This window comes from Marmota flaviventris, chromosome 16 (genome assembly GCF_047511675.1).
Source record: "Marmota flaviventris isolate mMarFla1 chromosome 16, mMarFla1.hap1, whole genome shotgun sequence".
NCBI classification, from domain to species: Eukaryota; Metazoa; Chordata; class Mammalia; order Rodentia; family Sciuridae; genus Marmota; species Marmota flaviventris.
The window spans coordinates 70768805-70793367 of NC_092513.1; the positions used below are offsets into that span (position 1 = coordinate 70768805).

The 24563-nt window shown below is 34.5% G+C and overlaps 1 protein-coding gene across 4 annotated transcripts in view; it reads left to right on the plus strand.

Annotated features, from left to right (window-relative positions):
- The window catches only part of Ercc6l2 (ERCC excision repair 6 like 2), a 117556-nt gene that overhangs the window by 44029 nt on the left and 48964 nt on the right, over positions 1 to 24563 (plus strand). For all 4 annotated transcript variants that reach the window (XM_071602517.1, XM_027955829.2, XM_071602515.1 and 1 more), the window contains 4 exons: positions 1005 to 1124; positions 5343 to 5414; positions 6124 to 6269; positions 18773 to 18868. In XM_071602517.1, the coding sequence (XP_071458618.1) occupies positions 1005 to 1124; positions 5343 to 5414; positions 6124 to 6269; positions 18773 to 18868 (434 nt within the window). The remainder of the gene's footprint in view (positions 1 to 1004; positions 1125 to 5342; positions 5415 to 6123; positions 6270 to 18772; positions 18869 to 24563) is intronic.

Genomic DNA, 24563 nt, shown 5'->3' on the forward strand with positions numbered 1-24563 from the left:
TAAATAAAAAGATCTTTTCAAAAGCCTTTTATGTAATGATTTTATTTTATTTTCATGTTATTGTTGATGTTGTTTAAATTTAATTTTTAAATTTTGAATTTAATATTATTCTTTGATAGTACTGTTATGGGGAGCCACTTCAGAAATACTCTTAAGTTCAAATTGAAATCAAAGGGGGATTTATTTACCTGGCCCGAGACTGTCACCCACCCATACAGACTGAAATATATGGAAGAGCAGCAACCACTTGGTCTGTGTCTTGGAATTTAAGGATGAAAACCGAAGCTCAGGGACTTTCCTTAGTGTCATGCAAGCAAACCAGTTGTAGAAGCTAAGGCAGCAATTAGCACAGGAACTCAAGACAGTCACATCTTGGGTTTGAGCAGGTGTTAGTCAACCATATCCTGAGTTCGGGCAGGTGGTTAATGGAGGCAAGAATCTACTTCAAAGTCCTGGGTCACTAAGACCATCATATTCTGGGTTGAGTACATTTTGTGGGGTATAAAGTACAGCAAACAATATATTGTAAGAAAACAGCTTTCATTTCAGTCAGAAATAGCTCTTGTAATAGTTTTTTTTTTTTTTTTTTTAATAGAAAACAGCAAAATGGAGTCTTAGGCCTGCCTATGGCCGTTCTTGCTTTATAATTGACTTATCTCACTTATCAAAATCTTATATCTATAATCTATATTTTTTACTAGCCTATAACCTATAACTTACACTCTTATTGATTGTATTTATCAGTACACTTACTCTTGGGGGTGTTTATTTCCCAGTTTTGGAAATTTTGAAAAAGTAATAATAAAGTTAGTAGTCATATTTATCAAAGCATATATCTTAATATCACTTTAAGATTTTCTGAGTTATTCTGATTTAGAGAAGGCAAAATCTTCAAAGTAATGCATTCCTTGAAAATAGAACTATTTTCTCCATAAACAATTTCAATTTATGCAGGTTTAAATGTGTTAAGTTGAAATTCTTATCTTTTACCTCTCCCTCACAAGGAAACACTTATCAAAAGGATATGTGATCAGGTATTTTCCAAATTCCCGGATTTTGTGCAGAAAAGCAAAGAATCGTCCTTTGAAACTCTTTCTGATCCTAAATACAGTGGGAAAATGAAGGTGAGTACTCCTTTTTTAGGTTGCACACAGATGGAGATGACATTCACAGTATTTATCCATGGTATGGCAGGGACACCAGCTAATCAGAACAAGTTCTCAAATGTTCAGAAGAGACGGTGGCTATGGACAGCTGGTGTAGTTCTATTTGCATTTGCCTAGTCACTAGGAACCCTGCATACAGATGTGTGCGTACAGTGGTTCTCAGTAGCAGTCATATCAAATGTACTTCAGCCTTTCCTTATTGATGTATTGACTTATGCCCTCTTAAAATGTGTGCTGTTACCACAAACATAATAGTTGTTCTTCAAAAAGGGGAAATGATCTACTGAAAGTGTAAATGCAGGTGCTAGACAGGAAGGTGAGGATAGGTATTGAAAGAATTCTTTGAAGAGCTCATGATGGGCGAAGTATCTGTGCCTATACTGAATTGTCTACCTTTTTTTTCACTTGGTGACCTAAATTGTAAGTTTGCAAGGGAACTTCATTGTGCACAGGGAAACTGACCTGTAGCCATGCTGAAGGAGGGCTATGAGAGGTAAAGCTAGGTTCTCCACCCATGATCCCAGGCCTTCGGACATTGCCTCTGACAGCTGCTTGAAATGCTGGCAGCTTCCAGCCTCCTGGCAAGAAAACACTTTTGCTTAGCTTCTTTATTACAAAGAACTTTTATTTATGGATTCAGAGCTTTTTGCAGAATAATTCCCAACTTTATAATTAATAAAAAGGTAAGCTATTTCTTTTGGCAAAAAGAGTATAAAAAGGAAATAATTGAAAGTAGTTAGCTTTTTTTTTTCCCCCCCTGAAAATACCTTTAAGAGTTAATCTAGATAAGCTTATCATGGTTGGTTGCTTGGGACCTCTGAATAGATATTTTAGGACTATTTCTCATCATTTGATTAACAACATCATCTGGTGATATATTGATTTGGTGATCTGAACCTATTGGTTTACCATAGAATTATTGCCTATGGCATAAAGAACTCCAAGTAATTGAGTTGTACATTCTTTTTGAATTGAGGTGTCAAAGACTCAGGTTCTGCTTGTCTTATCTCAGGTCACCATACAGCTACAAGGACTCTGAACATAATGCCTGCTATAGTCTTCATATGCTCAAAATTATACTCATGACCCAGCTTTTTATCTTGAGTGTTAAGGTTATTCATTATTTCAGCTACCATTCAGGGGATAGTCACAAGTTTCACTCATTCACCTGATAAGAATTCTCAGTTTTTTCCCATTGGGAATGCCACTTAGAAAGAGGGGCACAGAAAAAAAGTGTTGCTCAAATCACACAAAGTTCACTTTTCTAGGCCTGTCTGGCAAAGTTGAGAAAAGTTAGATCCACATTACCTTTGCTGTGAACCTCTCAAATTTAGGCTTTTTTTAAAAAAAATAGTAGGTTGTCGTGTTCTGTGGAAGACAACTAAGTGATAAAACTTTGGGTCTGTATTATCAAGGCTTCAACATGTGTTGACAGTATTGTCGTTTTTTAAAATTTATTATAAGGGATCTTAATCTATAGTTATGTATTTAGTGAGTTTGTTTAAATTAGCCTAATGAAGATCTCCAATCTAAAAATGTTCACTTTTCTTATGGCTTGTTTTTGTTTTTACTGTAAAATATTTGAAAACGCCTAAAGTTAATATGTAATGATACCACCCCAAACAATAAGAGTAGATTTCTTGTCCTGTACATTCTTTCAGGGAATGAAAAGAAAAGTCACAGATCAGGAGAAAGTGTTTGCAAACCAATAAAGAATGGTGTTCAAAAGATAAAAAGAACTCTTAAAACTCAACAGTAAGAAAACAGGTAACCCAAATTAAAAGTAGGCCAAAGATCTGGATAGATATCTCACCAAAAACATGTACAGGTGGCAAATAAGCATATGCAAAGATGCTCAATATCATATGCCATTAAGGAATTGCAAAATAAAACACGATGCCACTGCACACTCATTAAAATGGCCCAATCCAGAACAATGAAAACATGAAATGCTGGGGAGGGTGTGGAGCATCAGGGCTCCCATTTGTTGCTGGTGGGATGCAGTGGTGCAACCACTTTGGAAGATAGTTTGGTGGTTTCTCACAAAGCTCTTATCTTTTGAGCTCTTAAATTTAAATATTTAGTAAAGATTTAAAATTTAAATTTTAAAAAATAATACCTTAATTATGCTCTCATCAGATGATCCAGCAATCACAGGCCCTGGTATTTACCCAATTGAGTTAAAACAAATTAAATCAATGAGTTTTAATGAGCTAAAAACTACATCTTCACAAGAACCTCTATGACTATATTTATAATTGCCAGAGCTTGGAAGTAACAAGGATGCCCTTCAGTAGGTGAATGGATAAGCAAACTGGTGCCATCATACAATGGAATATCATTTAGCAATAAAAATAATTAGGCTATCAAACCATGAATTTCATGGGGAAACCTAAATGCATATTGCTAAATGGAAGAAGCCAGTCTGAAAAGATTATATGATTCCAACTATATGACACTCTGGAAAAGGAAAAATTATAGAGGCAATAAAAAGGTGGTTTCTATGAGTTCTGGAGGAAGGAAGGCTGAATAGGTGAAGCACAAGGAATTTTTAGTACAGTGAAACTGTTCTTTATAATACTATAATAGTGTGTGTGTGTGTTGTGTGTGTTATGATTCAGTTTTTTCCAAGCCCATAGAACCATACTACACAATGAATGAATCCTAACGTAAACTGCAAACTTCAGTATTAATATATTAATATCCTTAATCAGTTGTTACAAATGTGCCATAGTAATAATGATAAGTGATATGTTTTCTTGTGATGTTACTAGAATAGTAGGCCAGAGGCCTGACTCTGGGGATCCAGTAAATCAAGCCCATCTACTCATTGCAAACACCAAACTGAAAAGGTAATGGTAAAAAACTTGAAAGGAACTTAATCAGTGCAGCTGCACCAGGAAGACAAGGAGGCCCCTGTCCATGGCCCTGAAGTTTTAAAAATAGGGAATGAAGGCTAAAGTTGGGGGGTTTGCCCAGCTACCTAGAGGCTTTTCATAGCCGTCAAAGCAGGTGATTGTGATCAGGTGTGGTCTGTACATCCTTATCTCAGGATTGGTTCAGAGGGGACTTTCTTCCTCCCCCAATTCCATACAAAACTTGATGTTGCATGAGGAATAGCTTCTGCTCATCACAAGATGTTTATGGGATCAGACCTTTTCCTGGAATCCAAGGAGACTCCAAGCAAAGGAAACAGATGCAAAGTGGAGGCAGGGATGCCAAGCCTTTAATCCTGCTTTTAGCCAATGATTGTGTCTTACATGAAATTCAAATGTACATAGTTTATGGGATTCGTGATTTTTATTAATAAAGCTAAATGCAAGTTAAAACTTACTTTTTAAGTTCTTCAGATATTGAAATAATATTTATTTTAGCAGTAACATTTTCATTTACCATTTGATTATTTATCTGAGTAGATTTCTTTAAAAAATCTTCAGCTTTTTTGAGAGATTGGCAATAGGAATCAAACAGCACAGCATCTTCTTCACTTGCTCAGTTATTAAGAGAGTGTTTTATTGGTTGTAAATTTTTTTTATTTAAAAGTTTGAATATTTATCATTGAATGCATAAAATTGCTTAAGTGTTTGTTTCATAGTTAAGAAAAACTTCAAACATAATACAGAAAATTTCTTTTTCCCCCTCTGTGGGTTGCTTTTCCATGGTGTTCTGAAACTGTCATTGCCAGATGTGGAAATGTCTGTTTAAAAATAACAGCATTACTATTAGACTCAAGGCTTTAGAAGTTTGCTTCCTCCCTAAATGCTTCGTGTGTGGGGACAGATTATTGGCATTTTGAGGTCAAAATCCAATCTGGAAGTCAGGGTTTAACTATAAATAGAGAAACAAAGGGGAGAAAATGAGAAGAGGTGTATATCGGATTGATTAGTTTAGGAAAATAAATATCAAGACTTTTGGAACCTAGATGTAATTGTACACATTCCATTACATCTATCTAGAGACAGCATAAATACTTCCTAAAAGGTATGCTTTCTATAATTTAGTTTCTTAATGTATTATAGGTATAAAGAACATGTATTTTGGAAATTAAATTAATCCATTTAAATGCATCCTATAACCTAAAATGCTTCCTTTAAGAAATTCTCAAGTGATGTTCATACATAGAAAGTATATTTTCAGCTGGGACTGGTTCACTCATGTTCTGTGGTTCATTTCCAGGTTCTTCAGCAGCTTTTAAATCATTTCCGAAAAAACAGAGATAAGGTTCTTCTCTTCTCTTTTTCCACCAAGGTGAGTTTTATCTGATATGTATTTTTGATATGCCCAGCCCTGGCTTCTGAGACATAAAGCAGAAGGGACATAATAGCTTACAGCCATATTTTTCTGTCTTCCATACAGTATTAAATGGTGACAAGGTAAAAAACTTGAGGTTTTCAAATAGACACTTAAATCTCAATTATATCAGGGGCTACTGTCAGATGTTAAATTCAAAAATAGATTTTCATTTTCTGTTGATTGCTTGTTTATGATTAAGGTGTTCTCTGGGACACTTGAGATATTTTAGAATTTAGAAAATAATACTAATAATGTAACATGTTTACATAAATCATTTAACTAGTAATTTCTTTTTATTTGGTTTTAGTTTTCAAAAGAGTAGATGATTTTTTTGATCATTTTTTAAGCAAAGGTTTCTGAACATTAAAGCCAGTTTCAGAAAAATTGAAAGAAATATATGGTCTGATGTGAGAATAATATCTATCTATCTATCTATCTATCTATCTATCTATTTAGCGATGCTGGGAATCCAAACCAAGGCCCAGCATGTGGTAGGCAAGTGTTCTACCACTACTACACCTGGCTCTCGAAATATTTACTGCTCATGGAATTTTAAGAAAGCAACCACGAGCGCCAATAATACTTAGTAAGTCTAACGTCTGTGATGGAAGGAAACTCATAAACCAAGAATTCCCATTTGTCCCCCTCCCTGTCTTTCCTCCAGTTGCTTGATGTGCTCCAGCAATACTGTATGGCATCTGGGCTGGATTACCGGCGACTTGATGGAAGTACAAAATCAGAGGAAAGGCTCAGGATCGTGAAGGAGTTCAACAGTACACAAGATGTTAACATTTGCCTTGTCTCTACAATGTAAGAAATTAAATTTGATATCTTGATTTTTATCTAGTTGTTTTTAATACTTAAGATAATTTTTAAAAATGTTACTGGATTGATTTTTAGTGAATATGCTTACAATGCTTTTTTTTATGTGAGTTTAAGGAGAAGCAGGAAAATGTGTTAAGTACAACTGATAAACAAAATCTTGAATTTTTCCTAATCTTTTCTCTCCTTTCCTTTATCATCACTTAATTCCCTTGTAAGTCTAGATTTATAAAGACATGAGCCTCATATCTTGTGGTGAGAACAATCAGACTTCTTATCCATTGGATAACTGAGAGTCACTGCAGAAGCAGTTTTCCAAGTTGAGCACACTCAGGGGGCCCTTCAGAGCCTGTTGGGCGGGGGTTGCCCTCCTCTGCTGCTACCTTGTCTCAACTGGAACCACTCCACAGTTAGAAACTTTGTAAAAGGTAAATTTGCTCCTACACCTATCTGTGTATCTCTAAAACCCTTTAAAGAACATATACACTTTAGAGAAAGATTTAAGTCAATATAAATACCTAAGTAAGTTGAATCCATTTTGGAGGAGTAATGAGTCTATAATTTATGACATCTTATTATTGACTTACTGCCTCCATCTTCCAAAAGGAATTTCAAGAGATTTTAAAAAGAAATAGATGTAAAACAAGACAGAAGAAAAATTATCTTTTTTTTGGTACTGAAGATTGAACCCGGGGGCACTTAACCTCTGAGCCACATTCCCAGCCCTTTTATATATTTTATTTTAAGACAGAGCCTCACTCAGTTTCTTAGGACTTCACTAAGTTACTGAGGCTGGCCTTGAACTTGCAATTCTCCTGCCTCAGCTTCTTGAGCTGCTGGGAGTAAAGGAGTGTGACATTGTGCCCAGCTAAAAAAATTAAAGTGAGGAGTAAAGATTATTTATAATGAGTCACTACTGGGGAACTCTAAAATTATTCTTGAATTCTTGCAACTAAGGCAAAGGGAGAGAGGCTTTGGATTCCCATTTCCTATAAATGAATTTGAGAAGTCAGTTCTCACAAGAGTCCTTACATATAGAGCATTAAATGGTGTAGAATACTATCTTCAAGTAAATTTTGTAAAACACACATATGCATTCTTTATTTTAAAATAGTGCGTCTCAAAGTAATAATATTGAACAGTCCAAATAGTACAGAAGAGAGTGTGACAAGCCCTGCGCTCTCCCCTCTGCTCACCTTCAGTCTGAGTGGCCCAGAACTTCCATATAGCTCCTCATTATTTCTTCATCTGTGTCTCAGAAATTGCTATTTAACTCATATAGTGAATTTTCAATTTTTAAAGACTGTTTTTTCTTTTTAGAAATTGTATTTGATTCTTTCAAATCTACCTTATCATTTCATTTGTATTTTGTTCTTTGTAATTTCTAACCTTCATTTCTCTAATACTTTTATCACACTTCTAAAAACCTTTTTGAATGGCATTTTTGCTCTAGTAACTCCTGTACTTGGGGATGCTGATCCTTCTACTTGTGTTTCCTCTGGCTCTGGGCTTATGATAAATGGTTTCTTTATGTGTTTTCTAATTCTTTAAAAATTTGAACTTCTCTTCAGTAGGGCTTTTTCTTCTGTGGAAATCCTTTTGAGACAGATTGCTGGAGTTTTCCACTTAATTTTATCTTATGCTAGGTATCCCAACCAAGGGAATGGAAGAAGTTTTGGGTTCCTATTTTTCTGTGACAGAATTCAAGAACTAATTTTTGCATTAGTACATAAAGATCCTGATTTTTGCATTAGTCATTACATAAAGAACCTTACATAATATGATAAATACATCTCAACTATGTTTTGCAAAAGATAAATAAACTTAGTTTTTTTGTTTATTTTGCAATGGTTTATATTTAATTTCTACTGTAGCAGAAGTGTTTCCACATTGGAATAGCTATTATTTTGCCAGAATTCTATCAACTATACACAACTTGAAATCTGTTATGAAAGAGAAGGATTTAGTTTCCTTTCATTACTCCTTCCCTTTTTCTTACAGTGTTTGCTAATTTTATTATTATGTTTTGTCTATCAACTACTTTTGTAATTTTAAATCATTATTCTTCTATTAGATCCACCTCCCAGGATTCCATGCTATCTTCATTTTTGGTTTGCTCCCTTGTTTCACTGGAAAGTGTTCAGTGTTAATGTTTGGTCCATTGGTAGTCTACATATGTTCTAAGTCCTTGTAATGTGTGGTATTAACATTAGTGCGCACCTACTCTTTCTTCTGTTTTAAGATCAGATTATTGTCCATAGGTTGGCTCTGAAGTTTAAAGGTCAAAACCAGCACTTAGATTATTATGATTTTGTATACATTGTTTAGTCCTAGGCTAAGAATGGCTAGGACAACCTCTCTGAATGTTCATGAGTTTTCAGCCAGTTCTGGGAGTTCTCAGCATCACCAAATAAGTTCTCTTTTCTAACACTCCATCCATTGTTCATATTTGCATGGTTCAGTTCAGTTCACAGTTCAGTCATGACTTTCTTTCTTAGCTTTTTTCCCTTTTGGATTTTTGCACTTTATAATAAATCTCACTCTATTATTAATTCTTATTAGCATGTTGTCCTCTGTTGAGTCATTTGTATTCTTAAGGTCTTTATCCTGAAGCCTTTTATCCTAATTGTTTCTAGGCCTGATGAAGTACTGCTGTATGGAAGCTTTCCTTTACTACTTTATTGCACCGGATCTTTTTCCTGGGTTTCATGCTGTCTCCATTCTTGTCTGCCTGTTGTTTTGTTGGAAATATTTCCTCAAGTAACTTTGTTAGTCAGGATGAATAGAAAGCAAACTCTCTACATCCCTGACTGTAGGAGATGTGTCATCTCACACATATGGCATTGCAGCACAGTCTGCTGGTATTTAGTGTTGCTAAATAGATGCCCAAAGCCAATCCGATTCACATTCCTCTTGGGGAATTCATAAGGGTTTGTCTTCATCTGTGGTATTCTGAAATTTCACAGTGACATTTGAATCTTATTGTGGATCTTTGATTCTTCATTGTGCTAGTCATAATCTGAAGACTTATTCTTTTTTAGTTTTGAAAATTCTGTCTTCTTATTTCTTTAACAATGGCATCTTTTTATTCCATTTTCTTTGTTCTTTTTTGCATGCCAAATTTTCAGTTTAGAACTTCTGTATTAATTCTTTAAATCTCTGAACTTTTTTCTCATATTTCACATGTTGTCATCTTGCTCTTCTGTTCTGAGAAGTATCATTTTTCAATATAATTGATTATTTTATTTAAAATAATCACATTTTTATTCTAAAATATTTCTAGCTTTCTACACTCTTGTTCTCTAAATTATCTTTATTCTTTCAGTACCTTAAATCTTAGCTTTCCATAATAGTTAAATTAAGTTTATTTGAAGAGCCATTTAGCACTTTTTTGTATGTGTGATTGTATTTTTTATTGTAATCATTGAGTTTACAAATAACTTTCAGGAAAATTGACATTCTTATGATACTAAGCTTTCCTACCCATTAATATGGTGTCTCTCTGTAATTATTTCAGCTTTCTTGGAAGCATTGTTAAATGGATACTTCATTTGATTCTTTATTAATATTTAATATATAACAATAAAGCTTAAAGACGTTTTTGTGGAACAGTAAGATATGGTGAAAGTATGCTTTTTGATATTTAGTAAAAGAATAGAATGTGGAAGACCCATTGAATGAACAGCCTGCCTGCTCATTAGGTTTCTGTCTCAAATATTAGTCTTCAGCTCAAAAAGGGCAGTATTCTATTTTACTGTGTAAAGAATAACACATCTCTGTTAGCCATATAACAACAGAATGATGGATTTGAAAGTAAGCTTCTGTGTTGTGTTGTCATCATAGAATCATCTCATTCCTAGAGTTAGAGTTGAGACATTTTTCTTTCTTTAAAAAAAGCTTTTCCTCTACTTTAATTCAGCCAGGTCCCAGTTGTAATTTCAGAATCTCTTAGAAGATTATTACCTCCAGTAGTGGAGACCTTCTGGAGAATTCATGTCCATCCAACTTTACCAGCTAGAAGCTAACTGGAGCAAATGATTAGATTTATTGGACAGATAAACCTTTAACTTCTACATGTTTGGTATATAAATTCCACCCACACTTACCCAACTTACCCATTTTTTAAAATGCTTTGCAAAACTCTCCCTATCCCATCTTCCTCCTTTGAATTTAAGTCTCTGTGACATCTTTATACTATCACCTTTAATAAGTAATTTTCTAAAGTACAATATTCAATTTCTGCAAGCACTGAACTATAAGTCAAGATGCTTAGATTTGAATGCAGAAATCTAGCACTTAGGAAACCTTCAATTAGTTATTTTTTCTGATTTTCAGTTTCCTTATCTGTAGGATGAAGATAATATTTAGCTCATGGAGCTAGCTAGTAACCAGTAAATATGATCTAGTAAATAAGGAAATATCTTGCACAGTTTCTGGTGGGTACTCAGTAAATCTTAATTTCTTTCCATTTTGATAACAATTGTAGGAGAGAAAATTATTACCATCCCTCTAGATGATTATCATTCAGTGTTAACTTAGCATCAGTTAAGTGATACAGTTAATTTTGTGATACAGTAATGCAGCCGAAGAGGAAAGCTATTAGTATAAATCTTCAGAGAAAGACTTGAGAGACAGGACTAGACAAACAGCTGAGGAAAAAAAGGAAATCATTTAGTTCTTGGATTTTAGTTTTGCTTTTCTTCTTAAAAAATATTAAATTTTATTATTAGCATACTATTAAATATAGGGAAAATTGAAAACATGAAAAGATCACAGTTGCATCAGATAAAATCTGATGAGCTGTGCAGGAAGCTGGAATCTAAAACTCAGGCAAACATTACGTACATTCAGTTTCACTATAAGATTCCTTTACTTCAGAAAGAGTTTCATTTCAAAAGAGATGATTATGCTAATAATATTCAAATACATTTGGTTGGCAGAAAAGTGAATCTAACAAAACCATAGGTATTTTTAGTAAATGCATCTTTAGCGGCTTCTGTTCAATATGTACTCTAACTGTGGGTCACGTGAAATGAAATTTTTAGCTTTTATATAAGTGGCAAAAAGACTATGTGTAGCACATACAGTGTTCAACTTCATTCTTCATGCTGAGTATTAGAATCATATACTGGTTGACTAGAAACAGTTTTCTAAGCAAACTTAGAAACCATAATGCTTTCATAATTATTCACTTACAAGGATTAAGTTAAGGATCAGGGGTACTGTGCTCCAAAAGTCATAGGTGCAACTCATGAACACACAACATCATGAATCATAATTTTGAGAGACTCTGGAGAAAAGTTGTTTCCTACTTCTTTTAGCTTTATTCAAAAATCTGTATCTTAAATTCCACAGAAAGATGAGGATGCTTCTTTTGTTAGATATCCCAAGAGATTCTAAACCACTCTTTTCAAATAGATCACCGGAATCATATGGTTAAAATCTGCCTCTACTGCTTGATTTTATCTCAGTCTCAGACCTCTTTGTTCAGTTCAGCTATCTTCATTGACCCTTAATTTGGACCAAGAAGAATAAGAGGTTTTTTTTTTTTTTGCCTTTGAAAAGCAATATAATGCAAGTAAATGCTTTACAGGAATTATATGTGAAGTTCCAAGAGTATATAAGGATTAGGTAGATCAAAGAAGTCCACAAAAGGATGGCAGTGTTTAAACTGGCCCTTTCTGGAGAAGGCTTCATTAGAATGAAGAGGAAAAACTGTTTACAACTTCATTCTTCTTGCTGAGTATTAGAATAAAAAATTGATGAATGGCATTTCAGGCAGTGAGAAGAACATAGGTAGGCAAATGACTAGAGGAGCTGGGTATGGGCTAGGGCTTAGGACACCTGAGGGAGGAGCTGGGTATACAACTAACAGACAGAGTCATTAGTTAGTTTAACAAAGGTGATAGTGAATATCCACTGTGACAGGTCCTGGAGAAGGGAAAATGTACAAGATTACACTCCAGCACTTTTAAAAGTTATAATTCAACAACTTTGGGTATGGAGGAGTTGTTTAGAGATGTGTGAAAGTATGGTAAATGCAGGGTAGAAGGAGGCACAGAAGAGGACTATTTCCTTCAGGCTTTATTAGTGAAACTTGAAAGACAAGTAGAAGTTAGCCAGGCAAGTAAGAGAGAAGAAAATTCTGTAAAAGCAGTGTATGAAGACAACTTACAGTATTTTGGTGATTCCTTGGATAAAATCAGGAATGACTGGTGTGATAACAGTTGCAGAGGTGATAGGCCCTGTATTTAGGCCTGAGGAATTGGCCTCTGATGGATAGGAACTGAACGTTTTTAAAAAGAGAAGTGGCATATTTAGTTTTCCATATTTAAATAATTTTATGTAATGTGAGGGTGAACTTACGGTCTGAGGTAAGGGAGTAGTGAGGAGGCTGATGAAGTCATCCACATCAGTGCAACATACGATGCCCTGCTTAGGCAGTGGTAACAGAAGTGGAGAAGGACTCACAGAAAAACATTTTCAAGGTAAATCTGACTGTATACTGATTGGCTTATAATGAGAAGGGGAACTGTGATAGAGAAGAAGCATAGGATGGCTTTTGACTTTGATGAATGGGCATATGAGTGACGTCATCAGCCAACAGAGGGAATACATGGAGAAAAGAACTCTGGGTCCAGAATGGTTTAAGATGCAGCTCATTATAAAATAAGTATTTATATTATTCATCTTGTTCTTGCTCTCTCTCTCTCTCTCTTTTTTTTTTTTTTTTTTTTTTTGCTGGTACCAGGGATAGAACCAAGGGGTTCACATCCTTAGCCCTCCATATTATATATATGTATGTATGTATATACATATATGTATATATAATTTTGAGATAGGGTCTTGCTGAGTTGATTGGGGTCTTGCTAAGTTGCTGAGGCTGGCTTTGAACTTGAGATGCTCCTGCCTCAGCCTCCCAAGCCGTTGGAATTACAAGCATGTGCCACTGCACCTGACTTGTTCTCTTCTTAATAGACAGAGAACTTGTGACATCTTTTTTTCAATAGTTATAGTGATTCCTCTACGTTATTGTCTTATACCCTCAAGATTGTATTAACTATTCCATGACTTATACTTTTCACTATAAAAATAAGCTTATATATGTCTATGAAAAAACCTTGCTGCGCTTTTCATAGGAATTGCACCATAGCTCAATTTGGGGATAATTGACATCTTTATGTTGAATTCTCCAATCCATGAACATGGTAGATCTCTCTATTCAGATCTTTATCAGTGTCTTTCATCAGATTTGTAATTTTCAGCATACAAATTCTAGACATGTTTTGTATATTTAATATTTAAGCATTTTATTTTATTTTTTGGTAATGATTATAAATTGTATTATGTTGTTTTTTTGATGCTGAGGATTGAACCCAGGGCCTTGTGCATGCAAGGCAAGTACTCTACCAACTGAACTATGGCCCCAGCCCTGTATTATGTTTTTAAATTTTGGATTTCACGAATTCATTGTTTGTATGGATTGAGCATCCCTAAACCAAAAATCTGAAATCCAAAATGCTCCAAAAAACTTTTTTGGAACCAGTATGAACTCACAAATGGAAAATTCTACACCTGACTTTATCACAGTCAAAACACAAGTGCGTAAGACACAGTTAACTCAGCATCCTCATAGGAAAAAAGATTCTCTAGCCCCTTTGGCTATGATACACAAACTTTTTTCATGCATGAAATTATTAAAAATATATAAAATTACCTTCAGGCTATTTGTATGAGGTATATATGAACATAAATGAATTTGTTTTAGAGTTGGGTCTCATCCTCAAGATAACTTCTATGCAAATATTCCAAAATCTGGAAAAATTCTAAATCTCAAATACATCTGGTCTCAGGCATTTCAGATGAGTAACCTTTAGCCTATATATAGAAATATATCTTTAAAATATTAATCTTATACCCTGAAACATTGAAGTTATTTATTGGTTCTAGCAGATTTTTTCCCTAGATTCCTTGAGATTTTCTGCATAGACAATTATGTCATCTGCAAATTCTGTCAGTTTTATTTTTTCCCAATCTGTGTATCTTATTTTCCCTTGTCGAGGAATTTTTCCTTGATTTTTAATTTTCTGAGAATTTTTATTAAGAATGGTTGTTGGATTTTACCAAATAATTTTTCTATATCCATTGATATTATCATACAATTTTTCTTCTTTAGCCTGTTAATGTATTAGATTACATTGACTGATTTCAAATGTTGAGTCTGCTTTGCATCCTTACAATAGATCCCAATAGGCAATGTTATAATTATTTTAGTATTTTGCTGGATTTTATTTATAAATATTTTGTTGAGGATTTTTGCATCTAAGTTCAGGAGAGAGATTAGTATACCATTTTTTTGTTCATTTGTGTTTTTTATTTTCCTTGCACTGACTTTGTATGGTTTTGGTGTTAGATAATACTAGCCTTATTCATTGAGTTGAGAGGTGCTCTTTCCTCTTCTATTTTATAGAGTATATTGTATAAAACAGGTATTAATTCTTCTATAAATGGTACACTTATCCAGCAGAATCATCTGAGCCTGGAGTTTTATTTTGTAAGAGCTTTTTAAATACTTATTTACTTAGCTAAACTGTGGAATCAACCTAGATGTCCTTCAGTTGGTGAATGGATTACAAAATGTGGTATGTATACACAATGGAATATTACTCAGCAATCAGAGAATGAAATCATGGAATTTGCAGGTAAACAGATGGAGTTGGAGAATGAAATGCTAAGTGAAGAGAGCCAATCCCAAAATATGAAATGCAGAATGTTTTCTCTGCTATAAGGATGCTGATTCATAATGGGGTTGGCGGGGGCTGGGGGAGCATGGGTGGATTAGATGAACTCTAGATAGAGCAAAAAGGAGGGAGGGGAAGAGAGGTGGCAAGGGGGTAGGAAAGACTGTGGAATGAGATAAACGTCATTACCCTACATACACACAAATAGTGTGACTCTACTTTGTGTACAGAGATATGAAAAATTGTGCTCTATATGTGTAATATGAATTGTAATGCATTCTGCTATCATACATAACAAATTAGAATAAAAAGTTGAATAAAGAGGATATTTAAAAACTTAAAAAAAAATAAATACTTATTTACTATTTAAAATTGTTATAGCAACATTCAAGTTGTTTGTTTCATTTAGTTGTGTTTAATAGTTTGTGGGTTTTGAGAAAACTGTCCACATTTAAGTTGTAGAATTTATAATCATGAAATTATTCATAGCACTCACTTATACTTTTAGGATCTGTAGTGGTATCTCTTGTTTTATGCTTAATATTGGTAATTTGTGTATTCTTTTGTCATGCATGCTAGAAGTGTAACAAAGAATCAGCTTTTTGTTTCATTGATTTTTTTTCTCTAATGTTTTCCTACATTCCGATATATTCATTTCTGCTCTTATGTTATTATTTCCTTCAGCTTTGTGTTTTTGCTCCTTCAGATTATTGACTTGATGACTTTATTTCTTTTCTAATGTAATTATTTAGTGGTATTCACTAGTAGTGGTATAAAAACTACTTTAGCTGTATTCCAGATATATTGTATTTTCATTTTTTTAAATTAAATGTTTTAGTTATAGGTGGACACAATATCTTTATTTTACTTTATGTGGTGCTGAGTATCAAACCATGTGCCTCACGCATGCTAGGCAAGCGCTCTACCTCTGAGCCACAACCCCGGCCCATATTTTCATTTTTATTGAACCATCTTTATTATTTATGATTCATTGTGTTTTAAATTTTCTTTTAAACTTGTTGAGACTTCTGCTTTGTTCCTTAATGTTTACATGGTATATCTTTTGTCCTGTTTTTACTTTCAGCCAATCTGTATCAGTGCATTTAAAGCATTTAGTATTTTTAAATTTTATTTAATTTATTTATTGTAGACAGCATATTGTTGGATCATGGGTGGATTTTTTGTTTTGTTTTTTTTTCCTCCTACTATGCTAACCTCTGATTTTTATTTTTTTTTTAATTTTAATTTGTTGGTACCAGAGATTGAGCTCAAGGGTGCTTAACCACTGAACCACATTTCTTTTTACTTTTTATTTTGAGATAGGGTCTCAGTTGCTTAGGACCTTGCTAAGTTGCTGAGGCTGGCTTTGAACTTGTGATCCTCTTGCCTCAGCCTACTGAGCTGCTGGGATTATAGGCATGCACCACTATGCCCGGCTAATCTCGGATTTTGAAATGGTACATTTAGGCCATGGTAGTTTAGGTAATTATTAATATATTGTATTTTTAATTTTTACTATTTCCCATTTCTGGTTCTATTGTTTCTCTTGTTTGAACCTTTTAAAATGATTATTTATTTAGACTTCTTAGTATATTTCTTTCTACATTTTTCCTAGTAGTTGCTATAGCTTTTACAATACACATAATAACTTCTCATAGTCTACTGGTATAAAGGTTTACTAGTTTGAAGAGTAGAAACCTTACTTATATTTAAGTACCTTTGCTACTCTACTTTTAAAATATAGTTGTCATAGTTATTTTTATCACATATAGTAGCATATCGGGTGGCATTGTGATTTCGCTTTAACCATGAAATGTGATTTATGAAACTCATGAGAAATAGGGTGTTTTTTATATCCACCCATTTTTTACCAATTTTGATATTCCTTTTTCTAAAGTTCCAAGCTGCCCTCCGTTTTCTTTTCTTTCTTTTTAAAGAATTTCCTTTAGCCATTCCTTTAGGTTAAGTCTGGTGGCAAATTTTTGTAGGTTTCCTTAATCTGAGAATGTCATGATTCCTCTTTCCTTTCTGGGGGTATTTTCACTGGATATAGAATTTGCTGTTGAAGTTCTTCTCTTTCAGCTGTTTCAAAATGTTGCCACTTCCTCTGGCTCCTTCCTTGCTGATGAAATGCCCAGTAAATTGCATTGGTATCCCCTGAAAGCAATGCGTTCTTCTTCTCTGGTCATTGTTTTGCCTATTCTGTTTGGATTCACTCAGCTTTTCGAATCTATGGGTTTGTATCTTTTGCCAGACGTAGGAAGTTTTCAGCCATATTTCTTTGAGTATTTTCATTCTCATTCTCTTCCCTTCCTGATACTCCCATGACATGAGTGTTAGCTCTTTTTCCCTCAGGTCTCTAAGGCTTTGTTAACTTTTCCATCTGTTTTCTCTCCGTTATTGGGAAATGACATTGTCATTACCTTTACTGATTCTATTCTTTGTCATCTCCATTGTACTATTGAGCCCATCCTGCAAGTTTTATATTTCAGTTCTAAAATTTCTATTTGGTTCTTCTTTATGTCCTCTTTCTTGTTGCTGGGACTTTATTTTAAAAAAATTTTTCAAGCATATTTGTAATTGCTTATTGAAACATTCTTATGATGACTACATTAAAACTCTTGTCAGATAATTCCAACATCCGATTCATGTGTTGATTTCTTTTTTTCATTCAAGCTGAGGTTTTCCTGGTTGTTGGTATAGTGACTGAATTTTTTATTATAGGCTGGACACTTTGAATATTATGAGACTTCATATCATATTTAAATTTCCTATATTAATACACCTCCTCTGACATTGTGCCAGCCAAGTAGGGCTGGAAATTCAGGTTTCCATGTGGCCTCTGCTGACACCCGAAGGTGGTTTCTTCATTACTGAAGAAACTGTTCCCACAGTTCATTACTGTTCCCACATGGCCTTCCCTTACACCTTGGAGGGCAAACCTGTTAACACTGGGTAGAAAAATGGAAAAATCACAGCATCACTCTTTCTTCTCTGACACCACCCTACCATCTCACCCCATCATAGCCAGGCAAGGGTAGATTATAGCACCTTCACATAGCCTTTGCTCACTAAAGGGGGATGAACCACAGATGGTTCCTTTGTGTTTAGCCAGAGCTGGGTGGTTATTGTCTAGCATTCTTTCTATAACTGTTGTCATTTCTAGTTCACTAGCTTCTCCAGAATCTGTCTTTGGTTATCTTAAGCAAAAAGAAAGCCAAGGAACTCACTGTTATGTCATTTCTTTGATCTTGTAGATGCTAGCCTGTTTGTCTTCTCTCCATCTTTCAGTGTATGTTTTTTGTTTGTTTGTTTGTTTTTTTAACATATAATATCCAGAGTCTTAAACTGAGCTTAGTGGAAGGAATAAAAAGATTTACATCTATTCCTGGATTAAATTTTAAAATATATATATTATTTTATTTAGTTAAAATATGCTAACCATTTTTTTAAAAAAATTATGCTAGGAAAATCTTACAGAAATAATATTCAAGTATCCAAAAATTGTAATAACTAGCACAATGTATTTATATGGCTTGAATTATAAATTCTTACAGAGATTTTTTGAAGTGGCAGAAAAAGAATTTGCCAGAGATATTTTCTTTGTAGGATATTTGTGTTTTAATCACTCTCCTTTTATGATGTTAATGTAATCTTGTAATGTTTTGGCTGTAGAGACTTGACAAAATTGAGTTACAGCACAACAATTAGTTTGTGTTGTTTTAATGCTTTCTACTCTGTTTCTTCCAGGGCTGGTGGACTCGGCCTCAATTTTGTTGGTGCCAATGTTGTTATATTATTTGATCCAACTTGGAATCCAGCCAATGATCTTCAAGCTATTGACAGGTATAATAATGGCAAAATTGAAATGACTTGCAGATTCCTTTAATTTAAAAATACTCCTAAACTTTTAAGATTTCTTATGAAAGGACTGATTAGAAGAGAGAGGGAATTTTGTAAGAACTTCTGTTTAAAGTAACCCTGAATTATTTAATTGAAATAATTTCAAATAAATAGCCATTTATTTGCCATCCATCACAAAATCCTACTAATATGACAGAAATGACTTAAGAAGAAAGAATAAACCTGTTAAACTAAAGGAAAATAAGACATTTCACTACTTGTAGAAATTTTGAGAAACTCCTGGAAGATAGAAAGCAAATAGAATCTGCGTAATCAAGAAATAAAGAGAAGCCAGGTGCGGTGTTGCATGCCTGTAATCCCAGCGGCTCAGGAGACTGAGGCAGGAGGATCCCGAGTTCAAAGCCAGCCTCAGCAACTTAGTGAGGCACTAAGCAACTCAGTGAGACCCTGTCTCTAAATAAAATACAAAATAGGGCTAGGGATGCAGCTCAGTGGTTGAGTGCCCCTGAGTTTAATCCTAGGTACATGCCCCCACCACACACACTGCCCCCCAAAAATAATGAAGAGAGAAAAACCAGTCCAGAGTCTGCAGGAAAGACCTTGAAGTCTCAAGCTGGGATTGGTACCTGGAGGATGTGGGAGTAGACCACAGTCTGTCCTTCTGGGGAGTTAACTAATGAATATGCTGAATCTGAAACAAATTGTCCTTTCATATTTACAGAAGGGTTGTCTATAGCAAGTCCTCCTTCATTATTTCTGAAAGAATAATCTCATAAATAAGCAGAGGATCTGATTGTAGAAAGGTTCCTAGAATGAGCCAGATCATGAAGTAGAGCCAAGCCTGAAGTGATCCCAGGTCTCTCCAAAGTACACTAAAAGGGGAAGTAGTTCAATAAAGCAGTTACCTGCATGGAAATCTCCATCACATTTCTCTTGTTTTTCAATTTGTTTTTTTAAGATATACATGACAGTAGAGTATTTATATATATATATATATATATATATATATATATATATATATATATATATATATATATATAAAATATAGCTAATTCTAATTATGATCCAGTTCTTACGGTTGTACGTGATGTGGATTTTCACTGGTTGTGTATTCATATATGAACATAGGAAAGTTCTCTCTGATTCATTCTACTGTCTTTCCTATTCCCATCCCCCACCTTCCCTTATTCCCCTTTGTCTAATCCAATAAACTCCTATCCTGCACCCCCACCCCACCCCATTATTGTTTGTCAGTATCCACATAGCAGAGAGAACATTTGGCCTTTGGTTTTATGGACCGGTTTATTTCACTTGGCATAATGATCTCCAGTTTCATCCATTTACTAGCAAATGCCATAATTTCTTCTTCATTGTAGATGAATAATACTACATTGTGTGTGTGTGTGTGTGTGTGTGTAAATATATATATATATATATATCACATTTTCTTTATCCATTTATTTGCTGAAGGGCACCTAGGTTGGTTCCATAGCTTAGCTATTGTGAATTGAACTGCTATAAACACTGATGTGGCTGTATCACTGTAGTGTGCTGATTTTAAGGTTTTTTGGCTATATACCAGGGAGTGGGATAACTGGGTTAAGTGGTGGTTCCATTCCAAGTTTTTTGAGAAATTTCCATACTACTTTCCAGAGTGGTTGCATCAATTTGTAGTCCCACCAGCGATGTATGAGTGAACCCTTTCACCCACATCCTCGCCAACATTTATTGTTGCTTCTATTTTTGATAATTGCCATTCTGACTGGAGTGAGATAGAATCTCAGTGTAGTTTTAATTTGCTTTTTCTAATTGCAGATGTTGAACATTTTTTTTCTTCTGTTAAGTGCATGTTCACTTCATTTGCCAATTTATTGATTGGGTTGTCTATTTGGTTTTTTTGGTGTTAAGTCTTTTGAGTTCTTTATATATCCTGGAGATTAATGCTCTATCTGAGGTGCAAATGGCAAAATTCTTTCCCATTCTGTAGGGTGGTCTCTTCATGTTTTTGACTCTTTTCTTTGCTGTGAAGAAGCTTTTTAGTTTGATACCATCCCATTGATTGATTCTTGTCTTTACTACTTGTGCATTCAAAGTCTTGTTGAGGAAGTTGGTTCCTAAGCTGACATGATGGAGAGGTGAGCCTGCATTTTCTTCTCATAGGCCCAGGGTCTCTGATCTAAAGCCTAGGTCCTTGATCCACTTTGAGTTGAGTTTTATGCAGGGTAGACCACCTTCCTAATACAATCCCTAGTTTCTCATTTTAATTATGAGTAGGAAATTAGGAATTATGAGGCATCTTCATAAAACTAGCTTCATCAAAGAAAAGAGCCAATGGAAAAAACAGACACAAAGGGACTAAAATAAGAATAGAACACTGGGGTGGGGGGAAGCATATAGGAAAAAAATGTTCTTAGAAAATAAAATTATTGCCAAAATGAAAAGACTCAGAAATAAAGAGGGCTAATGGTGGAAATTAATATTGGAATATAAAAGGAATGGATATTTTAAGACATAAAGTCAAGAAACAAATAGATATAAAATATGAGTAAACAGAAGTTGAGGGAAAATTCCAGAAACCATCATCTGCCTGTATCAGAAATAAAGAACAAAGAGACTGGAGGTCAGAAGAGATAACTGACAACATAATGAATAAGTTTGTTGATTTTGAAGGGCCACAGCACACTAAAAGGGATAATATCTAAGAGAGAGAGAATATGTATCTTGGGCATATGTCTAGGTCCCAGGGGTAAAGAGAAGGATTAAAATATTCCAGTGTGTATGTGTGTATGTGTGGTGTGTGTATATGTGTGTGTTTGTGTGTGTATGTGTGTGTGTGTAAGGGGGTGGAGAGACTGAATTATAAAAATCAAAGAAAAAAGAAAAAAAATCAGTTTAACAAATAAATGATAATCAATCTCATTTCTGCAGATCAGGCTTTGAAGAACAGACTTTTCCTCTGCATTATAGGATCCTAGATGAAAATAGAGTTGTAAAAGTGATGAATTTAAATTTACTATATGTGAAAGAAAAAATCCTTATTTTTTGACTAGACTTGCTCTCAAAAGAAAATCATTTTGACTCTTAGTTACAATCAGTGGCCAACATATCAATATGTAAGGACAAAATAAAAACCAACTTTGGACATCAAGGAACTCAGAAAATTTATTGCTCATGGTCCAAAAATGTTGCTTAATGCAGCCAATGAAATATGAACTTATATACAGAGAACCCAAAATATATAAAAATATGATAGTCAAAGAAAGTTCTGATAATTATGGTTAAGTCTAAAATTATTGATAGCATGGCTGAGAGGCTTAGTACCATTATAAAAAGGAATTCCCCAGAACATAAAAGGATGGTATAAAAAACAAAAATATATTAGTAACAACTTAGAACTAAAACTCCATGTAATTTCAATAAAACATGAGGATTGTGGTGGGAAGGAGTAAAATTGTGTTCAATTTTTTACCCTCTTGGGGAAAGATCAGAGTATCCTAATCAATTCTCAAAATATATGCCAAAAAATATTTCAAAAAAAATTTTTTAGGGGCAACAACTAAAACTATGAGTCATAGTAGGCACCTGGTACATTTTCTAAAATAGATGACTAGTCCCCATCCTCTAGGTATTCTGATTCTGTAGGTTTAGAAGAAGACTCTACAAGTTTACATTTTAAAAATCACTCAGGGTTATAGATCAAAGGACATTATCAGCAGAGTGAAAAGATAACCAGAGAATGGGGAAAAACTGCATATCTGATAAATATTAATATTTAGAATATGTAAGCAGGTCTTAAACAAGAACAATAAAACAACCAAATAAAAAATGGGTGAAGGACTTGAAGGGACATTTCTCTGAAAAAGATTCATAAAAATAACAGTAACAACAAGTCTTGGTGGGAATGTGGAGAAGTCAGAACCCTTGTGCAACTGGTGGAAATGCAAAGTGTTGGCAGCCACTGTGGGAAATAGTATGGTGGTGGTTCCTAAATACTAATCACATGTCACCATCTGCTCTAGCATTACTACCTCTTTTCTGGATACATATCCAAAAGAATTGAAATGAGAGAGTTGGACAGATATTTGTATAGCACCTGTGTTTATAGTAACTAAAACATGGAGGCAACCCAAATGAATGGATAAACAAAATCCACTTTGAATAGATAAACAAAGTGTGGTGTGTATATATCATGGAATATTATTAGCTTTGTAAAGGAATGAAATTCTGATACATTCTAGAACATGAACAAACCTTGAAAACATTATGCTAAGTGAAAGCCAAACAAATAAGGACCAGTGTTTTTTGATTTCACCTGTATAAGGTCCTGGAGTGGTCAGATTCATAGTGATGGAAATTAAAATTTACGAAGGGATGAATGGAGAGTTACTGTATAATAAGTATAGAGTTTTAGTTTGGGAGGACAGAAAACTTGTAGAGATGGATAATGGTGGTCATAAAACAGTGTGAATTTATGTAATACTACTGGACTGTATGCTAAAAAAATAGTTAAAATGGTAAATCTTATGTGTCCTTTACCATTATTTTAAAAAAGAATACTTAAGGTAGTTATGATACAATTGGTCTTCAGCTCTACTTTGAGAAACACTGAGAATTAGGTGTCAGACTTCCAAATAGTAACTACTTCAACATATGATAGGAAATTCAATATTACTCTCAAACAAAATGTTAATACAATGCAAGACAAAAGCATTTTTCAATAAGTGTTAGGGTCAGGATCGGAATCCATGCAGCTTGGCCAGAGAGCTGACGCTGTGAATCATTCTCTCTCCACTGACATCTGTCAAGGAAATGGTCATGTGAAAACCACAGAGAAATCTCCTTTGTTCTTTTGTTCTTAGGACATTTATTGTATTTTTGTACTTTTTCATCTAGATCATTAAGATTATTATCTTATCTAAATCATTATTTCCTCAAAGCACAGTGAATTCCTCTTCCCTTCCCTTTCCTTCTGTTGACTCTCTGGCAGGAAGAACCAAGAAGAGAAATGAAGATGTTGACCTAAATATTGTATAATTGTTCCTCAATACTTGTTTCTACATGGAAAAGACCCATCACTTACAAATTCTTGTTTTGTGGGCCAAGAAATTGATGAAGCATAGGTACAAAGTAACAGGCATAAAAGTTTTGTCTGTACAAAAGATCAAAGGACATGCATTCCAAGAGAATCTGTCTCATTAAGCAACAGCTGGCTAAGCACATATCCAAGAGACATCTTAGATCCCCTTCTGATTTCTTTGGAGCTCACATACATTGTGGGGAGGGTGGGAAGGATTATGAGCCTCTTCTCTTCTCCAGGCTGCAGGATGGGAGAGACCTTGTCCCCAGCAGCAGGAGCAATGACTGAATCAGGGTCTTGAGCTTTCCCGTGACAGAGGCCATGCCTCTCCTGGAAACTCTCGGCTCCAAGGCACCCATGGCGACCGCTCAGTGCTGTGATGAAGCTCTGTTCTTAATGAGCTTATAAGTTCTTTACCTTGAGGTTCAGACACCTGCTTAGGGGTACAAAGTTATGGGCACAAGCTGGTAATCATAATCGAGGTGTTCATACTTATGACATTGGTTTGGCTTGCTTTGAAGAAATTACCTCACAACAACCCTTTTAATGATAAAACCTATAGGATCAACATGCTGAGCTGGTTCATGGTCACTATTTCCC